Consider the following 25,475-nt stretch of genomic DNA (forward strand, 5'->3'; position numbering starts at 1 on the left):
TTTCTAGCCCTTGCTAAGGACAGATGTAGAAGCCCTCTAGATCCTACATGAGCCCACTAGAGTTCTTTAGAACCTTCCGGACCCAAGTGATAAAAAAATGGTTATTGTACATATTGCACAAGGCATTGTAGTGACAACAATTTGGGCGTGACACATGTACGAGGCTAGGGAGTTGTGATAAGCTAATGGTAAAAGAGGACTCCAAATATTTGGCGTGAGGAGAGGAGAGGAGAGAGGTGAATGAAACTAAGGATATAGAAACAACCATTGGGCACTCATGCAGAGAGTTGAATGAGGTAGCATATTTTCCTGACATGTCAACAAGTAGGAATTAAATTTTTGCATCACGCCGCCTTGAACGCTTGAGCCAAGACCACGATCCTAACAAATACGGTGTTATTGAGGAGGATCTTGCTGCAATGACATATTGATTTTTGCATAGTAAAGAGGGAGAAAAATACAACCATAGGTAAGCAACAAGTAAAAGTAAGAAAGAAATACAAATAATTTATACGGTTTGTTATAAATATTACTATATTCATAGGCAAAGACAATCGATGGTACTATATCTATCGATGGTACAATCCCATCGATGGTACAATCAATGGTTTTCCATTACGTGACGAAAGAAAAAATATAAGATGACTTTTAAACTAGAGCATTCAAACTCAATCTCTCATAAATCGTATCTTTGTACTTCAATCAAAAGCTCTTTTTTTTCTGTATGGTGCTCTCTATAAAACTTAATCTCTCTCAAAACATATCTCTATACTTAATCCAAAGGCTCTTTTTTTCTTTATGGCGCTCTTTATGGGAGAAAAGACTCCCAAAAAGATAGGCACGTGGAGCCCTTTTTATACCTTCCAATAAAGTGATGGCCATAATCCCATAATATCTTATTTTTTTGATAAATTTTTTATACGGAAAAATATGGGATTGTGTATTATGAGACCATTTATTTTTGATACAGGTCACAATCACTTTTAGTTATTGGATGTGAAATCGAGTAGATGAAAGTGTGTCACAACATTCGAAAATTTTTATTTGAGCTTTGTGACGTATCCTCAATCACTTGATTTCAAATCTAACGTTCAATGATGATTGTGACCTCCACCAACAAAAACTAAATGGTCTCACTATATACATTTTCAAAAAATATAGGTTTCCTAAAAGCTAAAAAATGTCTCTCCCATAACTATAAAAGTAATGTTAATTATTTTCTACACAATAGGAAAGTGTTTCCCACAAAAATAGGAAACAACAAAATATTTAGGTCATGACCTTGAGGGAAACAACAAAAAGTTTTTCCCACAAGATTAAAAATGAAATAAAATAGTAAAGGATATGAGCTATGTTAGGTTATAACCTTGAAGGAATTGAACTTGTAGATTGGTTTTTTACAAATAACAGGTAACGCCAGCTAAAGTGTCCACCAAAATAAAACACTTGATATAAAGAGTCCAACGAGTAACAATGACTTTTAAAAAACAAATATTACAAAACAAAATATATAAGATTGATGTGCTCTCACTTGAAGCCAAGCTCATTGCTCTAGAACCTAGAGTAGGAGCCCATATGAGCCTGATAGTTTTGTGTTATTGCCCTCTCCACCTTGAAGGATGCTAACTAGAAGATCAAGCTTGGGCTATAGAACTTAGATTAAGGGAAAATGGGTGTCTTAATCTAAAGACTGTAATGTTGTCATGGTTGTAGACTTAAAATGGTCTTCCTTTGAGGTTTGGATTGAAATGGTAGCTCAAGGTGTCTGGGATTATAGGGATCAAGGGATTACAGTCAGGCTTTTGAGGTTAGGATTAGGGTTAGGGTTTACATTATGGTATGGTAGGGTTTTCTAGAAAAGGGATCCCTTAGGACATTCAGAGGAGGGGGATTTATAGAATCCTCATTAGAGGCGATGTGGAAAAATTTAGGCCCTTGATCTTTTAGTGGCACACTACTGTCCCTAGTGACTTGCTATGAGGCACTAGTGAGGTGCCACCCTGTAGCTGCATGATAGCAGGCCCTACTCATGCCAGATTTGCTCAATCAACTTGATGTTGTAACAAGCATGAGGATATTTGGGTGGCTGCCCTATCACCATTTAAGGCCCTTATTGACTCATATTGCTCTCCTAAATTTGACTTCTTGTTTTTGGGTAACTGGGTCATAATTAAGGTCAAACTAGGCCTGCGGCTTGATTAGTGTGATTTTGGTAGGATTGCAATGTGGTTGATAGTGAGATTATGTAGTCTCAGGTTTACTCCTTAGATCTAACTAAATTTGGAAGCATTCATCTTGATTTGGGTAGGTTTAAGGTAGAGATTTGGTTGGGATTATTGGGGATATGTTGGCGATCTAGGAAGTATGGTGCATGGAAGTCTATATTGCACCATGGACTAGTTGGTTAGGTAGTCCATATTAGTACTTTAGGCTAGATTATGCTAACGAGGCTTAACATTTTGGGAGGTTTAGGGACATAGTAATATCGCTAATCCAAATGGGTTGTCTTCAGTTGCCCTTATGTGGTGCTTATACTACACAGCATGCGCAGGATGAATGTCAAAGAAGTAGATGCTTATGGTTGATGAGTGGAAACTGTAGACTCTAATTGGACAATCAAAGAGCACTAACCCCTCAGAGCACTTGGGATATCAACCACCATCCTAACTTGTCTTCAAGGGCCCATACAGGTTCGTTTGATTTAAGCATATTAGATATCCAAGAATTGAATCATCGTCAGGTGCTAGTGTAGGCTTTGCCATGCTACCTGACGCTTAGAGTTGAGTTTGTACTTGAAATGAAGTGGGAATTAACTTTCTGGATTGTCTTGGTCCCATGGATCAATGGTTTTGAGTATGGAAGGGTTTATTACGAGGTTAGTTGAATTTAAGATTGGGCAGGGGTGGAATGAGGTAATCACTTGTAGGCGTTGATCTGAGTTGTTCAATTTGGAAACATTTGAAGAATTTATTAGAGGATGGGAAGTGTTTGGAAACATAAGACTAGTGATGCTAAAAGTTTTGGATAACTAACCTACACTTGAATTCTAAGTTGAGACTGGCTCGAGTTGGTGCTTGAACTTGCAACTGATAATGAGGTTGGCTTGGGATGGAAATTAAAACTTGAAATTCAAATCGAGTTTAGCTCGAAATGGCAAATGGAAACCTGAAATCCAATCGAGACTAACTCAAGGTGGTAGATGAAACTTAACAGCGCGGTAGAGCTCGATGCGCGACCTTGAAATTTTGGTATTATGGAACTTAAATACTTCTAAGAAATTTATTTGTAGGCTCAATGCCTTCCAACTCACATCTCTTGTTTTTTTTTTGGGTATTCCTTTTTTTTTTTGTCAAAAATATGATTTTCGTTTCTATTCCACTCTTTTTGTCAAAAAATGTGTATTTTTTCCCTTGAATTCCATTCTCTTTGTAAAAAATATGTATTTTTCCTTGTGTTTGTGTTAGGATTTTTTAAAATTGTGAAGCCAATTCAAATCACTCGAATCAGCTTAGGATAGGTGGAAGAATTTTAGGGATGCATTACACTTGGTCTTTCATTTTAAATTTAATTTTTCTCTTGTATCAAGTACAAGATTGGAGTATTAGACTAGAGAATTGCTTGTGTTAGACTGGGTGATTAATACCTGGCAATTCAGGGCCCAACCAAGTATTTTTCAAAATCTTACTCTAGAGACGCCTGAATCAAGTTGGGTGAATAACAATGAGATATATATATTTTTCTCTTGTATCAAGTACAAGATTGGACTATTGGACTAGAGAATTGCTTGTGTCAGACTGGGTGATTAATACTTGGCAATTCAGGGCCCAACCAAGTATTTTTCAAAATCTTACTCTAGAGACGCCTGAATCAGGCTGGGTGAATAACAATGATATATATATATATACACACACACACACACACACACACACACACACACACACATACACACATACACACACACACACACTCAAAATCTAAACGAAATAGATAGATTGGTCTTGTTGTACTAAAACTGATCCTGCTTTGTTAAACACTACGTTAATAGGCTTATGTTTTGATCCCAACACTTTATATCTTTTCATCGATCAATCTTTTCATCGATATATATTCCAACATAAAATACCCAAGATTTGAAAATATTAAAAAAAAAGAGAGAGGAGAAAATTACCCAATACTTGGAACCCCAAAAAGTCTCTATATCAATGCTGGTTCCAATATAGACTCTTTCACGTAAGTTTTTAAGAGTTTACAATTAGTCTTATTTGAGAATATATCAAATAAAATGGTCAAATTATTAACAAAATTATTAAAAGTGTCATCCTATATAAAATTAAAAGTATTACTTTTTAAGTTTTATTCTAGTCAAGAACTTCTTAAAAAGTACATAAATTTATCAAAAATATGTGTAACTTATCAATTATTAACATTTACTATTGTTAACTATTCTAACTCATGATCACAAATATTTTGATGAAGTTTTTATATTACATCAAAAGAAATAAGTAAATATTAAATAGTTCATCTTAAGGACATTTTTATAAGTTCCCTAAAAAATATATAAGGAGTAACTAAATGCTATTGTTTAGTATTGAGAACCCTTGATAAAGAGGGGCATTTTAGTAAATTAGCCTTATTTAAGTGCCCGAGCCAAATAGCAAAAGCATCCCCAATTGTTCTATAAAATAACAAAAATATCTCGATTGTTCAAGGTTAGCAAGACATAACTCACTTTTTTCATTGTAAAATTTTGTATCTTGTTGCTAATTATGATTTAGTGCTTATAAATATGTTAGGTATTGATTAATGTTCTATGATTGATATAATCAATGAGGAAAATGGGAAGGGAAATCTCACCTTATTGTCGTAAATATAGTTGATATATTTGGTTCGAGTTGTGGCCTTTGATAATCGAGCTACGACTCGATGATGAAAAACCAGGAATCCACATGCGTTTGTAATAATTAGGGTTTCTATATCCTAATGAGAGAGAATAATTAGGGTTTCTATATCCTAATGAGAGAGAGATTGATTCCGAGAGAAGAAGATGGGTGAGAGATGGTGGTAGGGGATTTGTGTATCTTTAGATCTTTTGGTGCTTTGATCAGAGATGGGGGAAGGAGTCACTTATTTTGGATTAAGTCATTTGATTATTGTTCAAAACTTTCTAGGTGGGGTTTTTTTGATAAAAATGGGTTCTTGTGTAGTTGGTTCGTTCTCTCCCCCTTTTAATGATACTTTTAGTCTTGGGGATTTGGCTAAAAGAGGGTGGGGTTTATCCTATGCCCAAACTGTAAAAAGCTTCAAACAAAATAATGTGGTTTTTTTGCTAAAGTCAGAAAATGATATGGCTAGAGATCTGGTTAATAGGCTTCGTAGAGTTTGAGGAAAGTTATTATCTTTAGATCGCTGGAAACCCTCTGGTCATGGCCCATATATACCAAAGAAAAGTGTTTGGTTTAAATTTTAGGGGATTCCTTTCATGTTTAGCCTGTTTCTACTTTTCAGAGGATAGAATGTGTGTGGGGAATATAATGACATTGATTAGGATTCTATTGAGGGGTGGAGGGTAAGATTAAACTTGTGGAGTATTTCGATATGACTTTTCTAAGAATATTAGATTACAAGTTGGTAAGGACGTCTTCTTTATTCATATTACTATTGACAACGACAAGGGAAAGACCTAAATAACGGTGCTGGCACCTAAGATCACCCTACCACAAAAGGAAGATGAGGAGTGGACGATTATTTCTCGCCGCAAACCTGCTTCTACATTGCTTAAGGGTTGTGAATCAGTAGTAGTTGGAAATATGAATTCTGATCATGAGCGACGGAAGCGTTCCACCCGTAATTTTCGTAGTAACAGTTACCATAATGTGAAAATCATAAAATGATGGATCCTAGTAGGTGTTTCACAGATACTACGGTATGTTTTTCGAGGGATTTACTCCCAATCCTATGGTATAAACAAATATGGCAGAGTCTCATCCTTCCTTTTCTAGTGTTACCATGGGTCCAACACTAGAAGTTAGGGAAGTATCCATCGTCCCTAAATTTTTGCCGCATACTATTAAAGATAAGGCTCCGAAGGTTGTAGGAGCTGTTGCGGAGACCATATCTTGGGTTGATTCAGTGACCTTACCCAGTCAAAAATCTCTTTATAATATTTACTTCCCTTTTGATAAGGACTTTGGCGACGTAGATGTGGCTTCTCGTCTGGACAAGCGTGTTATTGAAGTTCTACCATTGGAAAAGAGCAATAATACATTTTGAGAAAAAAGATTTTCTTTATGCTCTCAAAAGGAAGCTTTTACCTATGTGTCTTCAAAGGTAATGGATTAGAGGTGGTGCCTGGTTACCTGGGCTTTTGAGATGCCATTTTCTTCTTGGCTGCTAACTTGGTGTGTTTCAACTGCCATCATTCAATTCGTTCATTGTGGTTTTCTATGTACTTTGCTAATCAAACTCAAAATGCGTCTGTTGCCTTATTGTTTGGCTGCTAAGAAGGGCATTGCTTTGTGTGATAGGCCTCGATTTGATCCTCTCCAAATTGATCCATTGGTTATTGTGACAGAGGATTATGATGACGACGACCATAATTCTGTGATTGTAGAACCTCTTGGTGTGGACAATACTTGTATTATGGTGGATGGGGTTGATGCTGAGATTTTAGAGTTACCAAAACCACAAGAGGAAGCTGTTTTCTTTAACTTGGAGAATGCGATAGTGGAGGTGGATTGTGGACCACCTTTGGCTATTATTCCTCGCGAAGCACATGCTACTCATGAGGTCATTGATTTCATTCCTCCTATGGAATCACAAGAGAATGCTGGCAAAGCAGATATATAAAGTAGGCTTGGTGGCCAGTATGATGAACCATATGGGGATGGACTTTAATGTCCCCATTGGCATTATCTTTTAAGAGATTAAAGATAAAGTTGAGGAGAAGAAGGTGACAAAAGGTGTTGTTGATTCTAGGCTATCTTGTAAGGAGAAGACGGGCAAAAAATGAAACACCTTTGAAAGATACTGGCAATTGTAAGGTGGACAAGCATATTAAGACGATGAAGGTTCAACAAAAGCCTTCGAGATCCTCATCACGTCTAGCGGCTTGTGGTGTGATGAGTGGAGGAATGTCGTCGAAAGGTGTGGCACTTGCAGATAAAATAGTAGTGGAATTAAGTAGTTATTTTTCATCGTCTTTTTCGACTTCATCATCTTTGGAGGAAGCCATGATGCTTGAAGAAATGTATTTCGGACTAACGTTGGAGGGTCCTGGTTCTTCCTCTTCCCCTGCTTTTTAATGCTTATCATAACTTGAAATATAAGGGGTTAGGAAGGCCTCAGACTTCAAAGGGATGTTTTGGTTAGAAAGTTTAAACCATAAATTTTGATTTACAGGAGACCAAACCACTTAGCCCTAATTTGTCGAGGGTTATGGAAGTTTGGGGCTCTGGGGCTCTTTACCTTGAAGGGATAGATTCTACAGGTTCATTGGGTGGGATCTGGGTTTTGTGGGATCATTCGACCCTACAATCTTTTGATGTCATTAAAAGGGATAGTCTTTGGTAGTGTTTTTTCAAGGACCTTTGCCTAATTTTTCTTGGAGACTTATGAATGTTTATGAGCCAAATATTCATGCACTTGAAGAACCTTTTATATCTGAAATGTTTGATATTTTGCTTAATTTTAATTTAATTTGATGGCATGATGAGTCATGTGTTGGAGGCTCTAATAATTATGTTTTGAGGATGTTCAATATATTTTTAGGGAAAATATCCTATTATCCCCTATTCTTAATTTTTATATCTCATCAGACCCAAGAATTGAATATATTACTTGTAAGCAAAAGGAATCAATATTTTCTATCTTCCAACCCCCTAACCCTTTTGACCATGTATTATTGACCTCATCAACTTATAAAATGACTCTATATATATCTCTCTCTCTAAAACTTCATCTCTCTCTCACATCATCGTCTCTCTCTCAAAACTCCATCTCTCTTCCTAAAACTCAAACTCTATCTCTTTCTAAAACTCCATCTCTCTCTCACACATAAGGTGTGCTCATGTTTGAGCTCAAGTTAAACCCTTTGGTTGGTAAACTCACCTAGAAGCGAAGAGAGAGATGGAGTTTTAGAGAGAGAGAGATGGAATTTGAATAGGGTGTCATTTTAGTGTTTGTTTGAGTAAAAACTTTATGGTCAAAAGGATCCAAATGGTTGTAAGATAGAAAAGACGGAGACCTTTTGCTTATAAGTAATATTTTTAATTCTGGGGTCCCATGAGATATAGAAGTTTAAAATAAGGGATGGGGAGATATTTTCCTTTTATTCAATATCATTCTCTGCTGAATTTGCCAATTTCGGGGCATAATTTACTTGGTCCAATAATAACATTTCTCTTCTAGCAATTTCCAAGCTTGATAGGTTCTTGGTCTCTGGTGATAGGTTCGAAGCTTTCCCCCTGACCTCTGTTAAGGCTCTTCCACGACCTTCTTTTGATCACACTCCTATTATGTTGAACTCTAGTTTTGTTAGGGGTAAGCCAAAGCCTTTTCATATGGAGATTGGGTGGTTAGGGAGCAAGCAGTGGTATAGATCATAAAAAATATTTGGGAAAATACAATCACTTAGGGTTCTTTGGATTTCCAATTACATAAGAAGCTCTTCAACATTAAGCAGCATTTGATTGGATTGAAGAAGGAGAACGTATATAAAGTGAAGTTCAACATAGAGGACGTTCTCTTGGAATTAAAAACTTTTAATCAAATTGTCCAGATGACAGGAGTTCTAATGGTAGAGCTGGTTTTGGAAAGAAATGCAAAGTTAAAAATGCTCTACGAGTTTTTGTGACTAGAAGACGTTTATTGGAAATAAACATCATGAGTTAAGTGGTTAAAAGATGGTGATCTAAATACCAAATTCTTCCATGCCATTGCTAGTGCAAGGAGAAGACATAATAATATCGAGCTTGGCAATACCAGGTGTAAATGAAGATGATCTAGATGGTTGGGAAGATGACATTGTAAACCATTTCAAGAAAGCTTTCACTTCAGAAGTTAGATATACCCCTAGTATGAAACAAGTTTATTTTAAAGTGTTGCCAAACACTTTATTGGATCAACTAGAGGTTGATGTTACCCTGGAGGAGCTGAAGAAGGTAGTCTTCTTGCTCCTAGGTGATAAGGCTCCATGGGCGGATGGCTTCCCAATTTTTGTTTTTTAATTCTAGCCACTTATTCATGCATAATTATTGTTAATGGTGAAAGGGTTTTTTGAGAAATGGGATATTCTTTAAGGGGATCAACTCTACGTATATTGCATTGTTCACAAAAAAATAGTTATTGCTTATTTGTTTGACATTAGGCCCATTAGCCTGCTTATTAAACTTTATAAAATTGTGGCTAACGTTTTGACGGAAAGGTTAAAGGTGATGTTGCCAACAATCATTTATGGGCCCCAGTCAGCATTCATTCAAGATCGATAGATTATGGACAATGTTTTGGTTGCCCAAGAGTGTATTCATTCTAGAATGCTTAGTAAAATACTAGAAGTGGTTGTAAAATTGGATATGGAGAAAGCTTATGCTAGGGTTGAATGAAGTATCCTCATGGAGGTAATGAATATAATGGGTTTTGATTCTAAATGGAGAAGTTTGCTCTTTGGATGCATCTCCTCAGCCTATTTCTCAATTTTGATTAATGGCAGTCCTAAGGGATTTTTTCGTGCCTCTAGGGGGTTACGCCAAGGTGATCCTTTATCGTCATTTCTCTTTACTCTCTACACTAAATGTTTTAGTCTTTTGGTCTGATGTAGAGAGTATATGTAATTTTGTGGGTTTTAATGTGGCGTTTCAGGGACTACGTGTGTTACATCTTCAATATGCCGACAATACACTAATTTTTTGTGAGGCAAAAGAGATTCAACTTAAGAGCATTGCTATATTTCTAAGATATTGTGAAGTGGCAATGAGGTTCAAAGTAAATTTCGATAAAACTTCATTGATTGGGATCAATTGTAGTCCTATTGTTGTGAACCATTTAGTAGACTCTTTGGGTTGCAAAGTTGACTCTTTCCCACTAACATACTTAGGCCCTCCTACCTCAAATTTGAGACTTCCAGTTTCGGTTTGGGATAAAGTGGTTCAATGAGTCCAATTTAAGTTGGAATTTTGGAAGCCTAAATTTCTTTATTTGGGTAGGATAATTACTCTTCTTAGATATTGTTTGACTAATTTACCCATTTATCAAAGATTGGTCATTTAAATCTCAAGTTCAGTGGCTTAGAAAATTGAAAGAATGATGTCAATTTTTTTGTGGGGATCTTATGGAGAGGTGCGTAAGTTCAATCTTCTTTGTTGGGATAGAGTTTGTACCCCTAAGAATGAAGGGGGGCTTAGCATTAGAAAGATTCGTTGGTTAATTAAGCTCTATTGTGTAGCTTTAAATTGAAAGATAATATTTGGTATCAAGTTCTTTTTGCGAAATATGGTATTGATAGATAAGATATGTGATTGATGGTAGAATCGGAAATGCTGCAAATAGATCCAACTTTTGGAAGGCTATTTATCTCTGTAAACCTCTGCAATATAGAAATATGAGGTGGATTATTGGTGATGGCAATCATATTTCATTTTGACATCATAAGTGGGTAGGAGAGATACCACATAAGATTGCATTCCTAAAAATATTTGATAAGGTGATTGTACCAAATGCCAAGGTGGTTGATCTATACGCGATCCGGGGCGACCGGGTGGTTTGGAATTTAAATCTACCTTACAATAGGGTGAGTGATGAACTAATCTCTAGTCTTAGTGTACTTTTGAAAGAGTTAGATCATATTTCTCGTAGCCTGGAAGATGAAATAGTTTGGGATGTGGAGAGTGATGGGGAATTTTAATTGAATTTTGTTTATCGATTATTATTCAATGATAGGTGGCGATGGTCCTTGCCACAGGTTGCTCAAATATGGAAATGGCCAATCCCCTAGAAAGTTTAAGTCTTTATATGGCTAGTGACTCAAGAAAAAAATACTAACCATAGATAATTTGATTAAAAGAGATAAAAATATTGCCTAATGTTTGGCTCATGTGTAAGGCGGATGGAGAGTTTGGACCACATCGATGTTTACATCGTTCTTTCACCTCAAGGATTTGGAGCATATTCTTTTCTTTGTTGGGTATGATATTTGCAATGCCAGAGAGTGTTGTGATGATTGTTACGCAAATGGCTTTCCAGAAGCTACCGCAAATCGGTAGTGTGTTATGGAAGATTGCAAGAGGAGCAATTATGTGGGAATTATGGAAGAAGCTTAATAGGAGAACATTTCATGGGGAGGTTTTACCATTTGATAATGTTAAACATACTTTGTGGTGTTGGTTATTTATTACGAAAGAGGGGTGGGGAGTTTCAAAGATGGATGTCACTCTAAATTAGTGATTTTTTTCAAGATGGGCTTGGTTAAGAGTAGACCTTGGAGTATTTGGGTGGTACAAACTCAATTTCTACGGGAGTTCAACTTGGGTTCGTAGGAATAGGAGGGGTATTGAGAGATTGGGTGGGGGGTGGGGAATCTTCACTTTTGTATGACCCATTGGTTTTGCCATTGCAAATCATGCTGAAATTATTGTGCTTTTTCAAAGATTAAAGCTTTTTAAATGGTGTAACAAGGAACAAAGGGTGCTTTCAGAGTTGAGATCAGTTTGGATTCAGATCCTAGATGTGGTAGAGCCTTTGATTATCTTGTTCCATCATGTGGTAGGCCAATGCTTGGGCAGATGAGCGTGCTAAATTTGGTACGTTGTTGCCTTCTTTGGTTGTTTTAAATAATGTAACTCCTTGATGTAATCTCCTATTATTAATAAATCCAGTAACATTAAAAAAATGTTAAACCTATCATCAGTTTTTGGACTTTAAATTTTATGATTAGTAGTAGAAATAAATTTTTAGGTTATCATAGGAATTGGTTTAACCAAAATTGTATCTTCCAGCAAAAATTGGAAGTACACTATAAAGGTAGCATAGGAATTGGTTTAACCAAAATTGTATATTCCAGCAAAAATTGGAAGTACACTATAAAGGTAGATAGTTAATGGATAAAAAGAAATTCCAGATCGCACTGTCTTAGGTAGCCCCATGATCAAGTTGAGGTAGCCCCATCCTTTATCTTAAAGAGATCAAGATAAATGGAAGACATATTAAAGAGTGTGGTTTGTATAAGGTTGCAACCTCAAACAAGCAAATTAAAGTGCACATCCAAATTTGATCATAAATATAATTTTGGTATAAATTTTCTTTTAGGATGGCTTAAGAATATATTTTCATCTCTAATTATAAAAGTTGAAACTTAAAAAATAGTTCAAATCTAATAGATCTATAAACACTTGAAAATGACATGCCAGATAATTTAATGCAAGATACCCTATTTTTAAGACTTTGAAATATTTTTTCCTTTTCATAGTCATATATCTCGATAGCGATGTCGGAATGACCAAATAGATGGTTGTCTAGCATCAAAACAACCTTTCATGATGGATTTTTGAGATACACCCTAATTCTTCATTTCAAGCTTGATAATTTCGAGGTGACGTAAGGGGATAAATTTCATTTTAGAATTTTTATAAATCGACTCGACCCGACCCGACCCCGACCCGACCCGTTTGCAGCCATGCCCTCTACTGTCGAACGGGAATTCCTGGAAGTACATGTTTTTCTCTTTCTTCAGTTTCTCTCAGGAAAGTGCATGGTTTTCTCTCTGCCCTCTCTCTCTCTCTCTCTCTCTCTCTCTCTCTCTCTCTCTCAGATTATCCCTCGCCTAATTTGAGATTGTAGGGAAAATCTTTTGATTAATATCATGGAGTCGGTACCAGGGAGTGGAGAGGAGCATGTAATAAGTGATGTACATATTGGCTGCCCTCCTCATTTTTCTGGCCTCTACCTTTCTCACTTCACTTTCTCTCCTCCCCAAACCGCCCCACCTGGTAGCCTTTTCTTTCTCACTCTAAACCCAATGTCTCTGAAATTATTCTTTTATTTTTCATGGCACCATACATTTTACTTCCAGTTACCATATTTTCAAATGCTTCATTCCTTTTTCTTGTTTCTTTTTACTACCAAACCATGAATCTTAGTTTGGTAAGTTCCCCCAAATTCTGTGTCCTTCTAAAGTTGAAGCTGGTCCCTGCGTGTATACCAATTGATTCAAATGAATGCTTTCCTAGTTTTTGTTTATATTCTAATGAGATTGAATCCACTTTTCAGGCGTGTTGCTTTCCATTCAAATTAGGGTACATAATTCTTTGATTCCATAACTTTTTTATCAAAATTCAGATATCCTCATAAAAGCCACATTTTTTTTTAATTATCAAAACAAGTTAGCATTTTCTAGTTTGCTTGTCGTAAGGGAATTATGATCAGAAGTTAAAATCCATATGAGCAAAAATCATGCAGGTTCTGTTGCTCCTGTGATGTTGCATTTGACAAAAAGGGTTGTTCTTCTGAAATGTTTGTTTTTAGTACTTGGGCTTGTAACTATGGCTATCATTCACATATGAATTAGGATTTCTAATCAAAATGGAAATGAGCTAGGTGAGATTTCTCAAACAAAGATTTTGGTTTCCTCAATTCTAGCTTTGGTTGGTTCTCTTGGTCATTAATGAGACGCATTTTGGTTCTATTTGCTGCTTGGTACTAAGTGACAGGTGAACTATTCTCACTGCGTGCTCCAAATAGAGTTCCTCCTTTCAACATATGACATCCCTAATGCTGTCTTCATTGCTGAAGATTTGAGTCGTCTTAGCAATTTTAGAAAAACATCAAACAGACCTTAACATTTGTAAGCATGGTCACTGTGATTTTATTGGCCTGTTAACTCTTTCTGGGATTCATCTAACTAACAGGTTCCTGGTGTTTTTGTGATATAGATAATGGAAGAAAAAGACAGGCAATACATGAATTACAAACTTTAAAACTTATGACAAAATGACATTTCAAAAAAAAAAAAACTTATGTCAAAATGTCTAAAAAGTCAGTACTGAGTGGGGATGGGAGAGTTGTTCTTTTTAGCACCCTTTAGCGTTTTATTTGTTTTTTTTACTCTATTATGTGCACTCTAGTGTTATTATGTGATGCGAAAGGAGTGTTTTCATTCAACAGATGTGTAATCCGGTTCAGTGATAAACCAGATGGGGATGTCTCACCCAGGTATGCTAGTGGTTGAAAGTAGTTTTTTTGTTTTTATTTTGAAGAAACGGTTGAAAGTAGTTTCTAACCAGTGACAGATAAGTAAGAAAGCGATCGACAGATGAATTAGTGCGCTCTGCATTGGAGGAGTGTGTGATAGTGTAATTGTAAGGTTATGCATAATTGCATATTCTGCTGTGATTTTAGAGGAAATTCCAAAGGTTTCCATTTTTGAAGGACATGGTAACTGTCATTGAATGCGAGATCGGTGATGATGAAAGCATCACTGCTGATGTTTCTAGAGCTATAGGAAGTTGAAATTAAAGGACATATACTTATTATCTAAATCAGTTAGATACACATTTCTTGGTTCTGGTGAAAATAAACTGTATATCAAGTCTCATCCTTTCTGTCTCTTGGCTTCCTAGCCATTACTTCTGGTTCTCTTGAAGTCCCCTGTTCTCTCTAACTGCTACTTCCTATCTTCTGTTTTCATCACAAATTGCGATCCTTTCTAGGAGAGATTTCTGGGTTCTTCGCTCTTGACTCTTCTCTTCACTCAGGGCCCTCACTCTTGTTTTCTTTATTGAGGATCACTACTTTAAACAACTGATGCATTCTGGAAGAAAGTTCCATCCCCATTTGACTTCCTCCATTACCCACTTGAATCCTCTAATAAGCCCCTTTCTTGTCCTCTAGTTTTGAACCATGGCTGCTCCAAGTTCCAACTGATAACATACCCCTTGCATCTCATGGAACCTTGCAAAGTCAACTCACAAACTTTCTAGAATAAATTCGGGAGAATTGATGCACCTGTAAACCCAATTTGTGATGGTGTAAGAAATAGATGCTCACGTCTGTCTTCCTCACCCAATTTGTGATGGTGCATGAAATAATTGCTCAGTCCTGTCCTACTCAACCAATTTGTTCTTGCCTTGTGACTGGAGGACAGAAGCTTTCTTCCCGATTTTATTTTTAGACTCTTTCTTGTCCCATTTCCTTAAGTTTCACTTCTAGGATTTTGAGATTTTAAATTTGTGAAACTTGAACATAGCCAACCTTTCGTCACAAAGGGAATCAACAGCTCAACGATTGGATATTTCAAACTGGGATTATCGAGCTGCATTTATTGAAAAATGGAATGAACTGTATCCAATAGGACCAGAGGTCATATACATGCTTAAACCTCTAAACAACCTCAGGCAACTTTGTTTTCCATTAGAGAGTCAAGATAGTCCATGAAGTTATCATTCCTATTTCCTCCACCACGTAAGTTTAGGCAAGTTATGAGCTGCATAGGGGCAATCAATCTGCTCTATGTTTCAGTGATATTTTCGAACATTTACATGGACATGGTGAACTTATCACAATTACTTCTCTCATTGGATCTTCCACTGGGATTGAAACTAGAAAACCCAAAAGAAGAAACGGAAAACAGGAGCTGCACAAGCTGTTTAAAACCTTAAACCCTTTCCAGATTTCATCTAACCTTTCTGGCCTGCTTGTCATAAATAAAAAGGAGCCTCACACCATGACAAGACTATCGCTAGTTCTCTACCAAGGTCAAGGATTTATCAAATTTTCTTCATTTAAGGTCCCACTAACGCCGCCCAACTGCCATGCTTGCAAGTTGCAACCAATTTTTCTGTTCTATTCTATTGAACTTGTTGCTTGAAATGAATTTGAGCTGTAGATGCATGCTAATTGTATTCTTTGTATCGGAAGCCTTTCTATTGCGCTACCTGAAGCACTTCAGAACATTATTTATGGTTGGTTTTAGCTTCATGGAGATACTACGTGGACTTTAGGTACTCTTGACTAATTTGGCTTGGTAATTTTCAATGTTCTGTGTGTGTGTGTGTGTGTGTCAGTGTGTGGGTGTGGATGCGTGTGCTTGCATGTCATGTTCGTGCGCGTTTGTGTGTCACGTTTGTGCACGTGTGTATGTTGCTTCTGGAATTACTGGAAATTGTTCTTATACATCATATTGTCTACCACTGAGAGTTTTTGTCTGGATGAATTGAACATCATGAAATTGGTAATAAGTTCAATGTAATACTTTGACTGAGTTCATTTTGAAAATAGAGAATGTGCTGGAACAATCGGCTGATGGATGTGAAGGAAGCCAACTGGTTTCAACTTGCCAAAAGCATGAGTATGATCAAGAAGGTGATCTTATTTTGAGTCGCCGAAGGAGTCGCAAAAAGGATAGTAAGTTTTCATATTTCTTCCTTAGGTTGCCATAACATTTGAAGTTTTTTGCTGTTTCTATTCTTCATTGTTAATTTGTTTCAGTTGCATCTGTGATCAGATGAATGTTTTGGATTTGCCCTTCTTATTTGCCCCTTCGTGCCTCTATATACTTATTTTGAGGTGTGACCAACTTACCATGCCCTTGGCCAAAGTTCAATTCTACTTACAATTTGGTATATGGAAGCTCATTTTATTGACGTACATTGATAGATGCTAGAGAATCTAATAAACTTAAGCTGGATTAACGTTAAGTGTGTATAACCATATGGTTTGGGCAGGTCATCATTATTAGCTAACAGTCCAGAAGTGACACCTTCCCAAATGCTTTATTGGATTTAGTGAAATATTGAAAGACTTGAAGTTTTTGTCAACTTGGAGTTGTTTGATATGGTTGGGAGCATAGAATGCTGTTGCTGTGGGCATTCTTAGGTGGATGATGTGCTAATTGGGACAGTTAAATTAAGAGAATTTGTTGAAGTTCAGGAAATTGTGAGCCACTTCTTTCCCTTTTCTTTTTTAGGGAAATTTTCATAAATGTCCCTTTTTATAAGATATTCAAAAAATGTCTCCTATATATATTACATTTTATGCTCATATGCTTTTTTTTATGTTTTCATTTTCCCCAAATGCCTCTGTTCGGATCTCCAAGTTCCTAACCTCAGTGTTTCTTTTTTGTGCCCTAATTTTTCGTTCGGAATTTCAAGTTCCAAACTGATTTTTTTGGTTAAAAAACTGTTTGGGACTTGAAGTTCCTAAATCACTTGTATTTTTTTTTTATGATAGATCCGTTCAGAACTTGAAGTCCCAAACAGCGAAGTGGGTTTTTCTTTTTTAGTTAAGAGACCAATTCGGATCTTCAAGTTCTGAACCATGTAAAATCAACCCCTTCACTATGAGGGAGTATATTGTGCTCCATGAGAGCACATTGTAAACTTAAACCTTCAAATAAAACACATTTACATTGAAATTTTTTTTTTAAAAAAAGAATCATATGCAATTTTTTTAAATAATCATATGCAATTTTAAATTAGATCCCAAGATTTCAAAAAGAAATATGTTTTGCTGAGGGAGCAAGTGCACGGCGTGTACATGAAGGGTAACAATTTAAGGAGAACCATAGTTTTTGTGAATGGGATCGGGAACAGTTCTGGGATCGGGGGCAGGATCAATGGATTGAGGCGACCTTGAAGCTCCTTATGACAGTGATTGATGTCCTGACAATATTAAATCTAAGGAACTCATTTCCTTGTGTTCTAGGCATGGTTTTAAAATGCGGCTGCATCGCCGCATATGCGGCCACATAAAGCGTTATGCGCTGGGCAGTGCATTGCAATAGGCCGCATATGCACTTTGGAGAGATGCAGCGCATATGAGGGCACATCTCTCCGCATATGTGGCCGCATCCCGCATAATCCACATAATCTGCATATGCGGCTAGTCAACTGTGTGAAAAAAAACCCCTCGAGCAGGGGTATTTTGGACATTTTGAGCCCCGAAAAAGGGGGGGAAGGTTTTGGAGGGGTATTAAACCCCCCAAACAACTGAAAACAGCCACATCTGTGGCTTGTTTGGAATCAAATCAATAAAAAAAAAAGTGCGGGAAAATTATTTTTGTGAAGTTCTTAGATTTTCGTATTGGTTGGTGTTTGGTTGTTGATTTGTTTCTTTTGGGGTGTTGATTTGAGGAAGTTTAGGCGAATTTTTGACAGCAAATTGAGGGTTTCAAGGGCCGAGAATTTGAGAGTTGAGAAATGATGATGATTTGTCTTGAGCTTGATTTTTGAACTCTTTAATCTTTATAGACTTTTAGTTTATATTTTGTAACTTTAAAGTTTGTGGTTGCAAATTTGTGATTGTGATTATGGTTGTTGAATGTTTTATGAAGCTAGTTTCAAGTTTCAAGTTTCTAGTTTCTATCTAGGGATAGTTGATATTGATACAAAATCTTCGTTAGGTAGCAAGTAATACTTTTGGAGTTAATGAATAAACTACATACCTACTATTACATAAATCACCTCCATAGTTTGTTCTATGCATTATCCTATTTTTTTGGATTTTTTAGAATTTTTTATATTTATTGTCCGCATCGCGGTGATGCACTCGCATCTGGACCGCATCGAGCCGTGTATGTGGGCTATCATGATGCACCTGGATATGTGGTGCATCAACGACATATATGGACACATCACGCAAAATTATGCACCCGCATACTCATCAGCAGAAAAATGCACACGAGCATGGGTATTGTAGTCTTAATAATTAAGAGTTTCAAAGGCTCAAAAATTGAAACCGAGAAATCAAAATTCCTTACCAAATTTAAGTATAAAACTTATCAAATTTAAGTATAATACTTACCAAATTTAAGTATAAAACTTTTTATACTTGGTATAATATATATTCTTTTGTGTTTTATTTAATTATATGGGATGGGATGGATTAATTTATCTTAGCATGTTAACTTGCAAAACACTATTAGAGAATAGATACAATAGACTATGGTACCTTTCATGAGGTTATCAGGATATCATCGACTCAAACATCGGATATATTAGAGACAAATACTAAATTAAAATGCCAACTATCACGAAAATCACATATTCATGTTATTCTTCAATTCTTATATTTTTATAAAAGGAAAACGTTTATATAAGGTTGATGCCTTAAATTCAGGTGCACCTCAAAAATCCATAAAAAACAGGCTGTTTTGATATTCATCTACTTAATCATCTCGACATCAAGATGTATGGACATGGGAGTAAAAAAGATTTTAAGTCCCAAAAAAAGTACCTGGACTGTCCTCCATTTTCAATATTTTCATGCGTTTATAGATCTGCTTGATTTGAATTATTTTTGGGATTTAAAATTTTATAATTAGAGATGAAAATTGATTCTCAAGTCATCCTAAAAATTTTTGACACCAAAATTTCATTTTATGACGAAGTTTGGAGGTGTGCGTTACTTTGATTGTTTAAGGTTGCAACCTTATGCAAGCCATAACCTTTTTATAAATTTTTTTAAAATGTTTAAATTTCTTGACCCCAACAGAAGTATCTGCCTGCATCAGGACCTCATCGAATTGCATAGCATATTGGAATCCCCCAGCATATCAAGTCCAAATCCCACATTTGATGACACTGTCCAAGTACACTTGGTACTTTTGATGTCATAATATTAAAGATACTTTGTTTTATGTCTTAATAGAAATCAATGATGACAAGCCAATTTTGGAATGGATAGAATTGAACTCATCGCTTATTGTTTTTTTATTTTTTAAAAAGGGAACTTATCTTTTATTAAATTCTAACTATATTATTTCCACTTTTGCACTTCATTTCTTGTCTCAACTTCAATGAAGTTTCACTTTCATGGATAAGAATTCTCTCTCTCTCTCTCTCTCTCTCTCTCTCTCTCTATCTCTATCTCTACTATGATGAGAGCTCTCATTATTGTGATAAAATTCTCCCACTGTAGTTCGTGCTTCATATTGTCTAACTTCTCCAAAATTCCTTTCTTGTGTCATGGAAAGTGTAGAAGGAAGAGTTATTAGCAGAAACTTTTTCCTTTGCTTAGTAAATTACTTACACTCCATGTAGTCACGTTTGCAGTGAAGGATTAGTTTTTCTCTTTTATCTTTTTAAGAGTGAATAATCTTTGTGTCATGCAGAACAAACTATGTGCCATTCAATTGTTATCCAGCATAAGACTACATCTTCAATCCCCAATGTCGGATTGCAGGTAATGGATAGTTATCATTTTGTGGGATAGTTCACTATGGCTATTAATTCTTATCTGTTATTATATTTAGGTGTGGAGTACTGCATTAATGTTGGCAGATTTTGTTCTGCATACCATTTTCACATCATCAGATTTTAATGATGCTATTGTGTTAGAACTCGGGGCGGGAACAGGTAACTTTTGTCTCATGAACTTAAAAGTCTCAATGATCGGGTGTTAACATGGTAAAACTTATTTGCAATTCTATCCTTTTTTAATGGAGTGCTATGTTTTATAGGACTGGTGGGAATCTTACTAGCACGTGTTGCAAGGTCTGTATATTTAACAGGTATTTTTAAAGTGGATTTAGATTTGAAAACTCATAGTTTTCTACATTCTTTCCTCCCTTTGTGATTCCAAGCAAATATATTATAAACGTTGTCCTGGTTATCAAATTTAACGAATTAAGAGTTTATCGTATGGAACATGTTCTATCTGCATATATGCTATGTGAGCTTCTTGAAAATACCCTTGAATTTGATAAGTGAGACCAATTATATCATTGTCCTAAAAACCATGAGGGAGGGAGGGGGAGATTTAAATATAATTCATGGCTCTGTGTTATGTTAGACTGTTGGAGATGGTGGGTGGGGGGTGTGGGAGGAAGGGCGGGAGGGAGGGAGGGATTAAAATTTAATTCATGGATCTGTGTTATTTTAGACTGTTGAAGTTGCATCTACTTGGCCTCAACAAACCCTGTTGTCTCTCTGTGTCATATGGTTTTCAAGTTGTGAAATAAGGGTATTTGCGATCCTTTTCTACTTCTTTGCACAGTTGTTCTCCATATGTATGCATATTGATGTGCAAAAGAAATGTACTATATCGAGAAAATAGCTCTTTATTTGCAAAAATTATAGAAGTTAATGGTGTACAAAGTGTGATGAAGAAAATCTCTTTCAATCCAAAATACCCTTTGAGGTTTTGGGTACATATAAAGTGAAATAGAAGAGAGGCACTAGAAATGATTTGAGCCTTCATTGCACAAACAATGTTTCAGGACTTCATCCCTGAAGGTACCAGGTTTCTGAGGTGAGTCAATGCGCCAATTCCCGAGTCGACTCAGTGAGTTTCTACCCTTTGTTCAATTAGGTTGGATGTGGGGTTTCAAGGCTCGGGACCCTCCCGAGCCAACTGAACTCAAGTGAGTTCTGTGTCTTGAAAACAAGTTTTTAAACACTGGCACTAGCATTTTAGGTGCTTATGCAAATTTAAGATATTAAATTCCTCATACTTGGAGGGACTGTGAAGTCCTTAATGACGTGGGTACCTGGAGGATTGGGATTCATTGGAATTTTGAATTGATGGATAGGAACCAGAAACTGCTTGGTGCCAATAAATATGAACACAATTGACAATAGTTTGAAATTGATCTCTTTGTTTCTACTGTGCTTCTTTTTATTTTTGTATATAAAAAATATTTTAATAAAATGTCAACTTATTAAAGAAAACCTGATTGAAATGGATGATCACTTTAGGACATGGATATTATGTTGGCCTTTAAGTTCAGCTGGAGTAGAACTGTGTAGAATGGAGCTTTATGCTTAGGATTTGATGTCTATGCTTTTAAATCTTGAGAAGAAAGTACATAAGTTAATGATCCTGAAACTAGCTTAATTACCTTACACTGGCAGGGACTTATATTTTATGGACTGGCAAACATCAAGTTCTGGTCAGGACACAGAGATTTCTCCTATTCTATATTTGGAATCAAGTGACATCCAAGCATAAGCACACAAGAGATCCAAAATGAGCATAGACTCCACCCAAATGCATATAACTAGGATCATCAACAAGAAAGGCATGGTTTCCATGCAAAACTATGAAATCAATTTACACATTGTTGTTTAATATTCGTCATAGAAATGTGATGTTGCATTATTAGCGATCATCCATTTCTTTTTGTGTTTTCATCCTGCGAGACATTCAATTTAAACTGGTTTATTGCTACCTGGTTGTCACCAAAATAAATTCATCAGCCACTGAATACTCAAATCCGAAAATCTGTGAGGAGTGCCTCTTATTAATCACTGGTAGATTCAATTCCCTAATATACCATGAGACTATTTATCTTTGTTACAAGGAGGTCTCAATTGCTCCTGGTCATTATATGTGCTTGGGGTGTATCGCGAAGTTCGAGGATTTTTTTTTTTTTTGAACTTTGAGTCTTGTCAATGATACTATTACAACCACCCGATTTGAAATGTGACGGACATGAATGTTTGTGATGTCCTTGTACCAAAAGTAAATGGTCTCTTTGAATCCTTCTCCGTAATATTTAGTATTTTTCTTTTCCATGTTACCAAATTACCTCCAAAAAAGTGCAGTAGCTGGTAGTCGATCTTATATTAGCTGATAAGCCTACCCAAAAGGCATTCGGTTAATATTTGATTATTTCTGTACAAAACAAAAATACACTTTTGTGTGCTAGTGCTCAAGTTCTTCCTTTGTACTTCGTTGAGTCATTTTTTTGGGTGCTTATTGCCATACCTGTGATGATCTTATCTCCTTCTAAAGTTGGTGGATACTGTATTTTTTCATGACTACAGTTCATGTAGAGTGTCATATATTTTGTTTCCATCTGCTGCTTATATTGGGCTTTATCAAGTTTGGATCTATAGGACAAGTCTTCCTAGTTTGTTACAACAGATGTTCTGTATTTCACCATTCTTGTATACCACATTATAGTTTTGTTTAATATCCATTACATTGGACTGCAACCTATAACAAAATGTTGTTAGCATTGTGCTTTATTACAATAATATGGAAATCCCAAGCTTTCTAGTTGATTTGTCAATATAACGAGCTGTTGTAAGAGTTGCTATATGTAGCTTGAATCAGTTATCTAAAATTTTCCTGTATGCCCATCAACTATCTATTTTTTTTTTTTCATTCTTTTCCCACTCAATGAATATCTTAACCGTTTAGCAAGTTCTTAGAGGGCCTAAATGTCTAGAGGAATCACTAAAGTCGTGATATTTCACTTTCTCAGAGTCTAATCATCGGGAAATTTGGACATACATTAAGATGTGGATATGGCAGCTTTTCTCGAACTAGTAAAACTCTTGTTTGCAACTGCCATATTCTCGAGAGATCAAAACTTTGATAATTGGTTTGGCAGGTAGGTCTTTAAAAGAGATTGTTTTATATTTCCTGGATCAAGCTCTAACCAAAATTAAAAATTTGTGAATTGATTTTAACACCAAATATTACCAAATCCTTGAAATCCAATGATTGAGAATCTTCATGAGTGATTCATAAGCATCTGATTTGTGGGCTCTGCAAAATTGATGAGAAATTTTCTGAAAATTTTCAGCAGGTTCTAGTTGTTCAGTATGGTTCATTGAACTGTTTTTCTACTGTGAGATGATATTATGTAAGATATTGAGAAAACAGCATCTCCCCTTTTGGTTTGACTTTTATTGTATGTTAGGTTTGGTAGGTAACTGATCTTTTCATCCTCACACATTATGCAAGACTCAAGGACCTAAAAGCGTTGTATGATGTAAATTATACTTGCAGTTGTTCTGTTTATTTTTGAGAAGCTTCAACCAAATGTTATCTCAAATTATACACCTGATGTTTTTTGATTTTATCTATCTCTCATACTTAATACCGAGAGGTTAAGCATGTGAATGATGTTGGACGCATTTTTTTCTTTTGCCATAGTAAGAAAGTGAAAATCATTGAATTATACTTGCTTTTCTTTTTATTTGTGAGCAGCTTCAACGGAACATCCTGTCATATTGAATACTGACGGTTATTGATTGACATTTTTTTTTTCTTGATCCTAAACATTCTTTGATTTTATCTATATCTCATACTTAAATACCAAGTGGCTAAGCATGTGGATAATGTTCGACACATTCTTTTCTTTTGCCATAGTGAGGAAGTGAAATACTGTTACGTTTAGTGCTCATAACTTGCTTATCACATGCAATGCAGATATTGATGAAGAAATCCTGGAAAACTGTTCCACTAATGTCCATCTTAACTCAAAGATGTACCTGCATGGTGAAAGTTCTATTCATGTACGTGAACTTAATTGGAATAATTCGTGGCCCCCTGAGGTTCACTGTTGTGATGACCCATCTCTTAGGTGTGGTTTCATTTTGATTGTGTATGCAAAGTTGGTCTGATTGGTTATTTATGTCCCATATCTCACTTTTGGCTGGCTTGTTGTTCTATTTTTTATGGTGATTCTCTTGCTAGATGTTTTCTTCTCTAAGATAGCTCTTTTTTTCAAAACTGAAAAAGACTACGAGACTGCCCATAACCAAGTGTGATCAACTGAAAAAAAACGAAGATAACTATGAGACTGCCAATCACCAAGTGTGACCAAAGTTTTCTATCTCATAGCCTGCCAAGAATATAAAAGAAACGAAAAAGAAAGACGATGAATTTTTTGTTTTCCCTGGAGTCTTGCTTTGTTGCTTCTTTGTTAGAAAGTAACAGAAGTACTTTTTACCATACAGGACCAAATATTCATGGTCTTTGTCTGAGATCCAAGAGGTCGAAGGGGCATTAGTGCTTTTAGCAGCTGATGTGATCTATAGTGATGATTTGACCCACTCATTCTTTGATACGGTGGGGAAATTAATGGAACAAGGTTCAAGAAAGGTATGAACTTTCAGAATCATCATGATCAGGGACCACAATGATTGGATCTCTTCGTGACAATTTTCATTCCCATGGTCAGAGATATATTAGTTATTTGATATCTCGGTTTTCAGGTTTTATACTTGTGCTTAGAGAAGCGGTACAACTTCAGCCTTGATGAGCTTGATGTTGTTGCCAATGGATATTCACATTTTCGGAAATATTTCATAGATGAGGAAGGCATGTATTGACACATTACCCTATTATTTGTTTTGTTCTTTTCATATATATATATATATATATATATATTTTTTTTTTCAGTTTCTGATGAAAGGAAATGCTTTTTTGCTGCAGATTACAACTCGACAAATGGAAGCATTATGCCTTGTTTCATAGGCAGACGCATTGACATATCTCAAATACCACAGTTTATACCGGAGTACAGTCGAGGAGAGGATTTGGAACTATGGAAGATACACAGGTTTCATTAAATGCCATCTGAATTATGCATCTGGATATAACGACATGTTTCAAGACGGGATTAATGAAGTTCTAGTTGTATCATTTCTTGCAATTCAACCCTGAAACAAATTTAAGGCAGCATATGTGGAAATGTGCTTTGCTTTATGACATGCATTTGGCAGCATATGTGGAAATGTACTTTGCTTTATGTC

The 25,475-nt window shown here is 35.9% G+C and overlaps 1 protein-coding gene across 12 annotated transcripts; it reads left to right on the forward strand.

The window, feature by feature from the left end:
* Positions 1-136: 136 nt before the first annotated feature.
* Positions 137-25,475, forward strand: LOC18442233 (Putative methyltransferase family protein). 12 transcript variants are annotated; one of them, XR_016056195.1, is made up of 10 exons: positions 12,656-12,977; positions 16,264-16,389; positions 20,096-20,166; positions 20,237-20,339; positions 20,444-20,494; positions 21,837-22,003; positions 24,148-24,301; positions 24,678-24,822; positions 24,936-25,041; positions 25,156-25,475. XR_016056195.1 is itself a non-coding variant. In XM_088867809.1 (9 exons), the coding sequence occupies exons 3-9, from the start codon at positions 20,104-20,106 to the stop codon at positions 25,290-25,292; spliced, it is 759 nt and encodes a 252-aa protein (XP_088723935.1). In that variant the 5' UTR covers positions 137-469; positions 16,264-16,389; positions 20,096-20,103; the 3' UTR covers positions 25,293-25,475. The 12 variants fall into 12 exon arrangements, 5 of the variants coding, with proteins under 5 accessions (XP_088723935.1, XP_088723945.1, XP_020527903.1 ...); XM_088867809.1 differs by lacking the exons at positions 12,656-12,977; positions 21,837-22,003 and adding an exon at positions 137-469; XR_016056208.1 differs by lacking the exon at positions 21,837-22,003 and having other exon boundaries at positions 12,668-12,977; positions 20,444-20,477; positions 24,148-24,233.

The sequence above is a fragment of the Amborella trichopoda genome, chromosome 1 (genome assembly GCF_054954075.1).
Source record: "Amborella trichopoda isolate Santa Cruz 75 chromosome 1, AtrichopodaSantaCruz75HAP2 v2.0, whole genome shotgun sequence".
NCBI classification, from domain to species: Eukaryota; Viridiplantae; Streptophyta; class Magnoliopsida; order Amborellales; family Amborellaceae; genus Amborella; species Amborella trichopoda.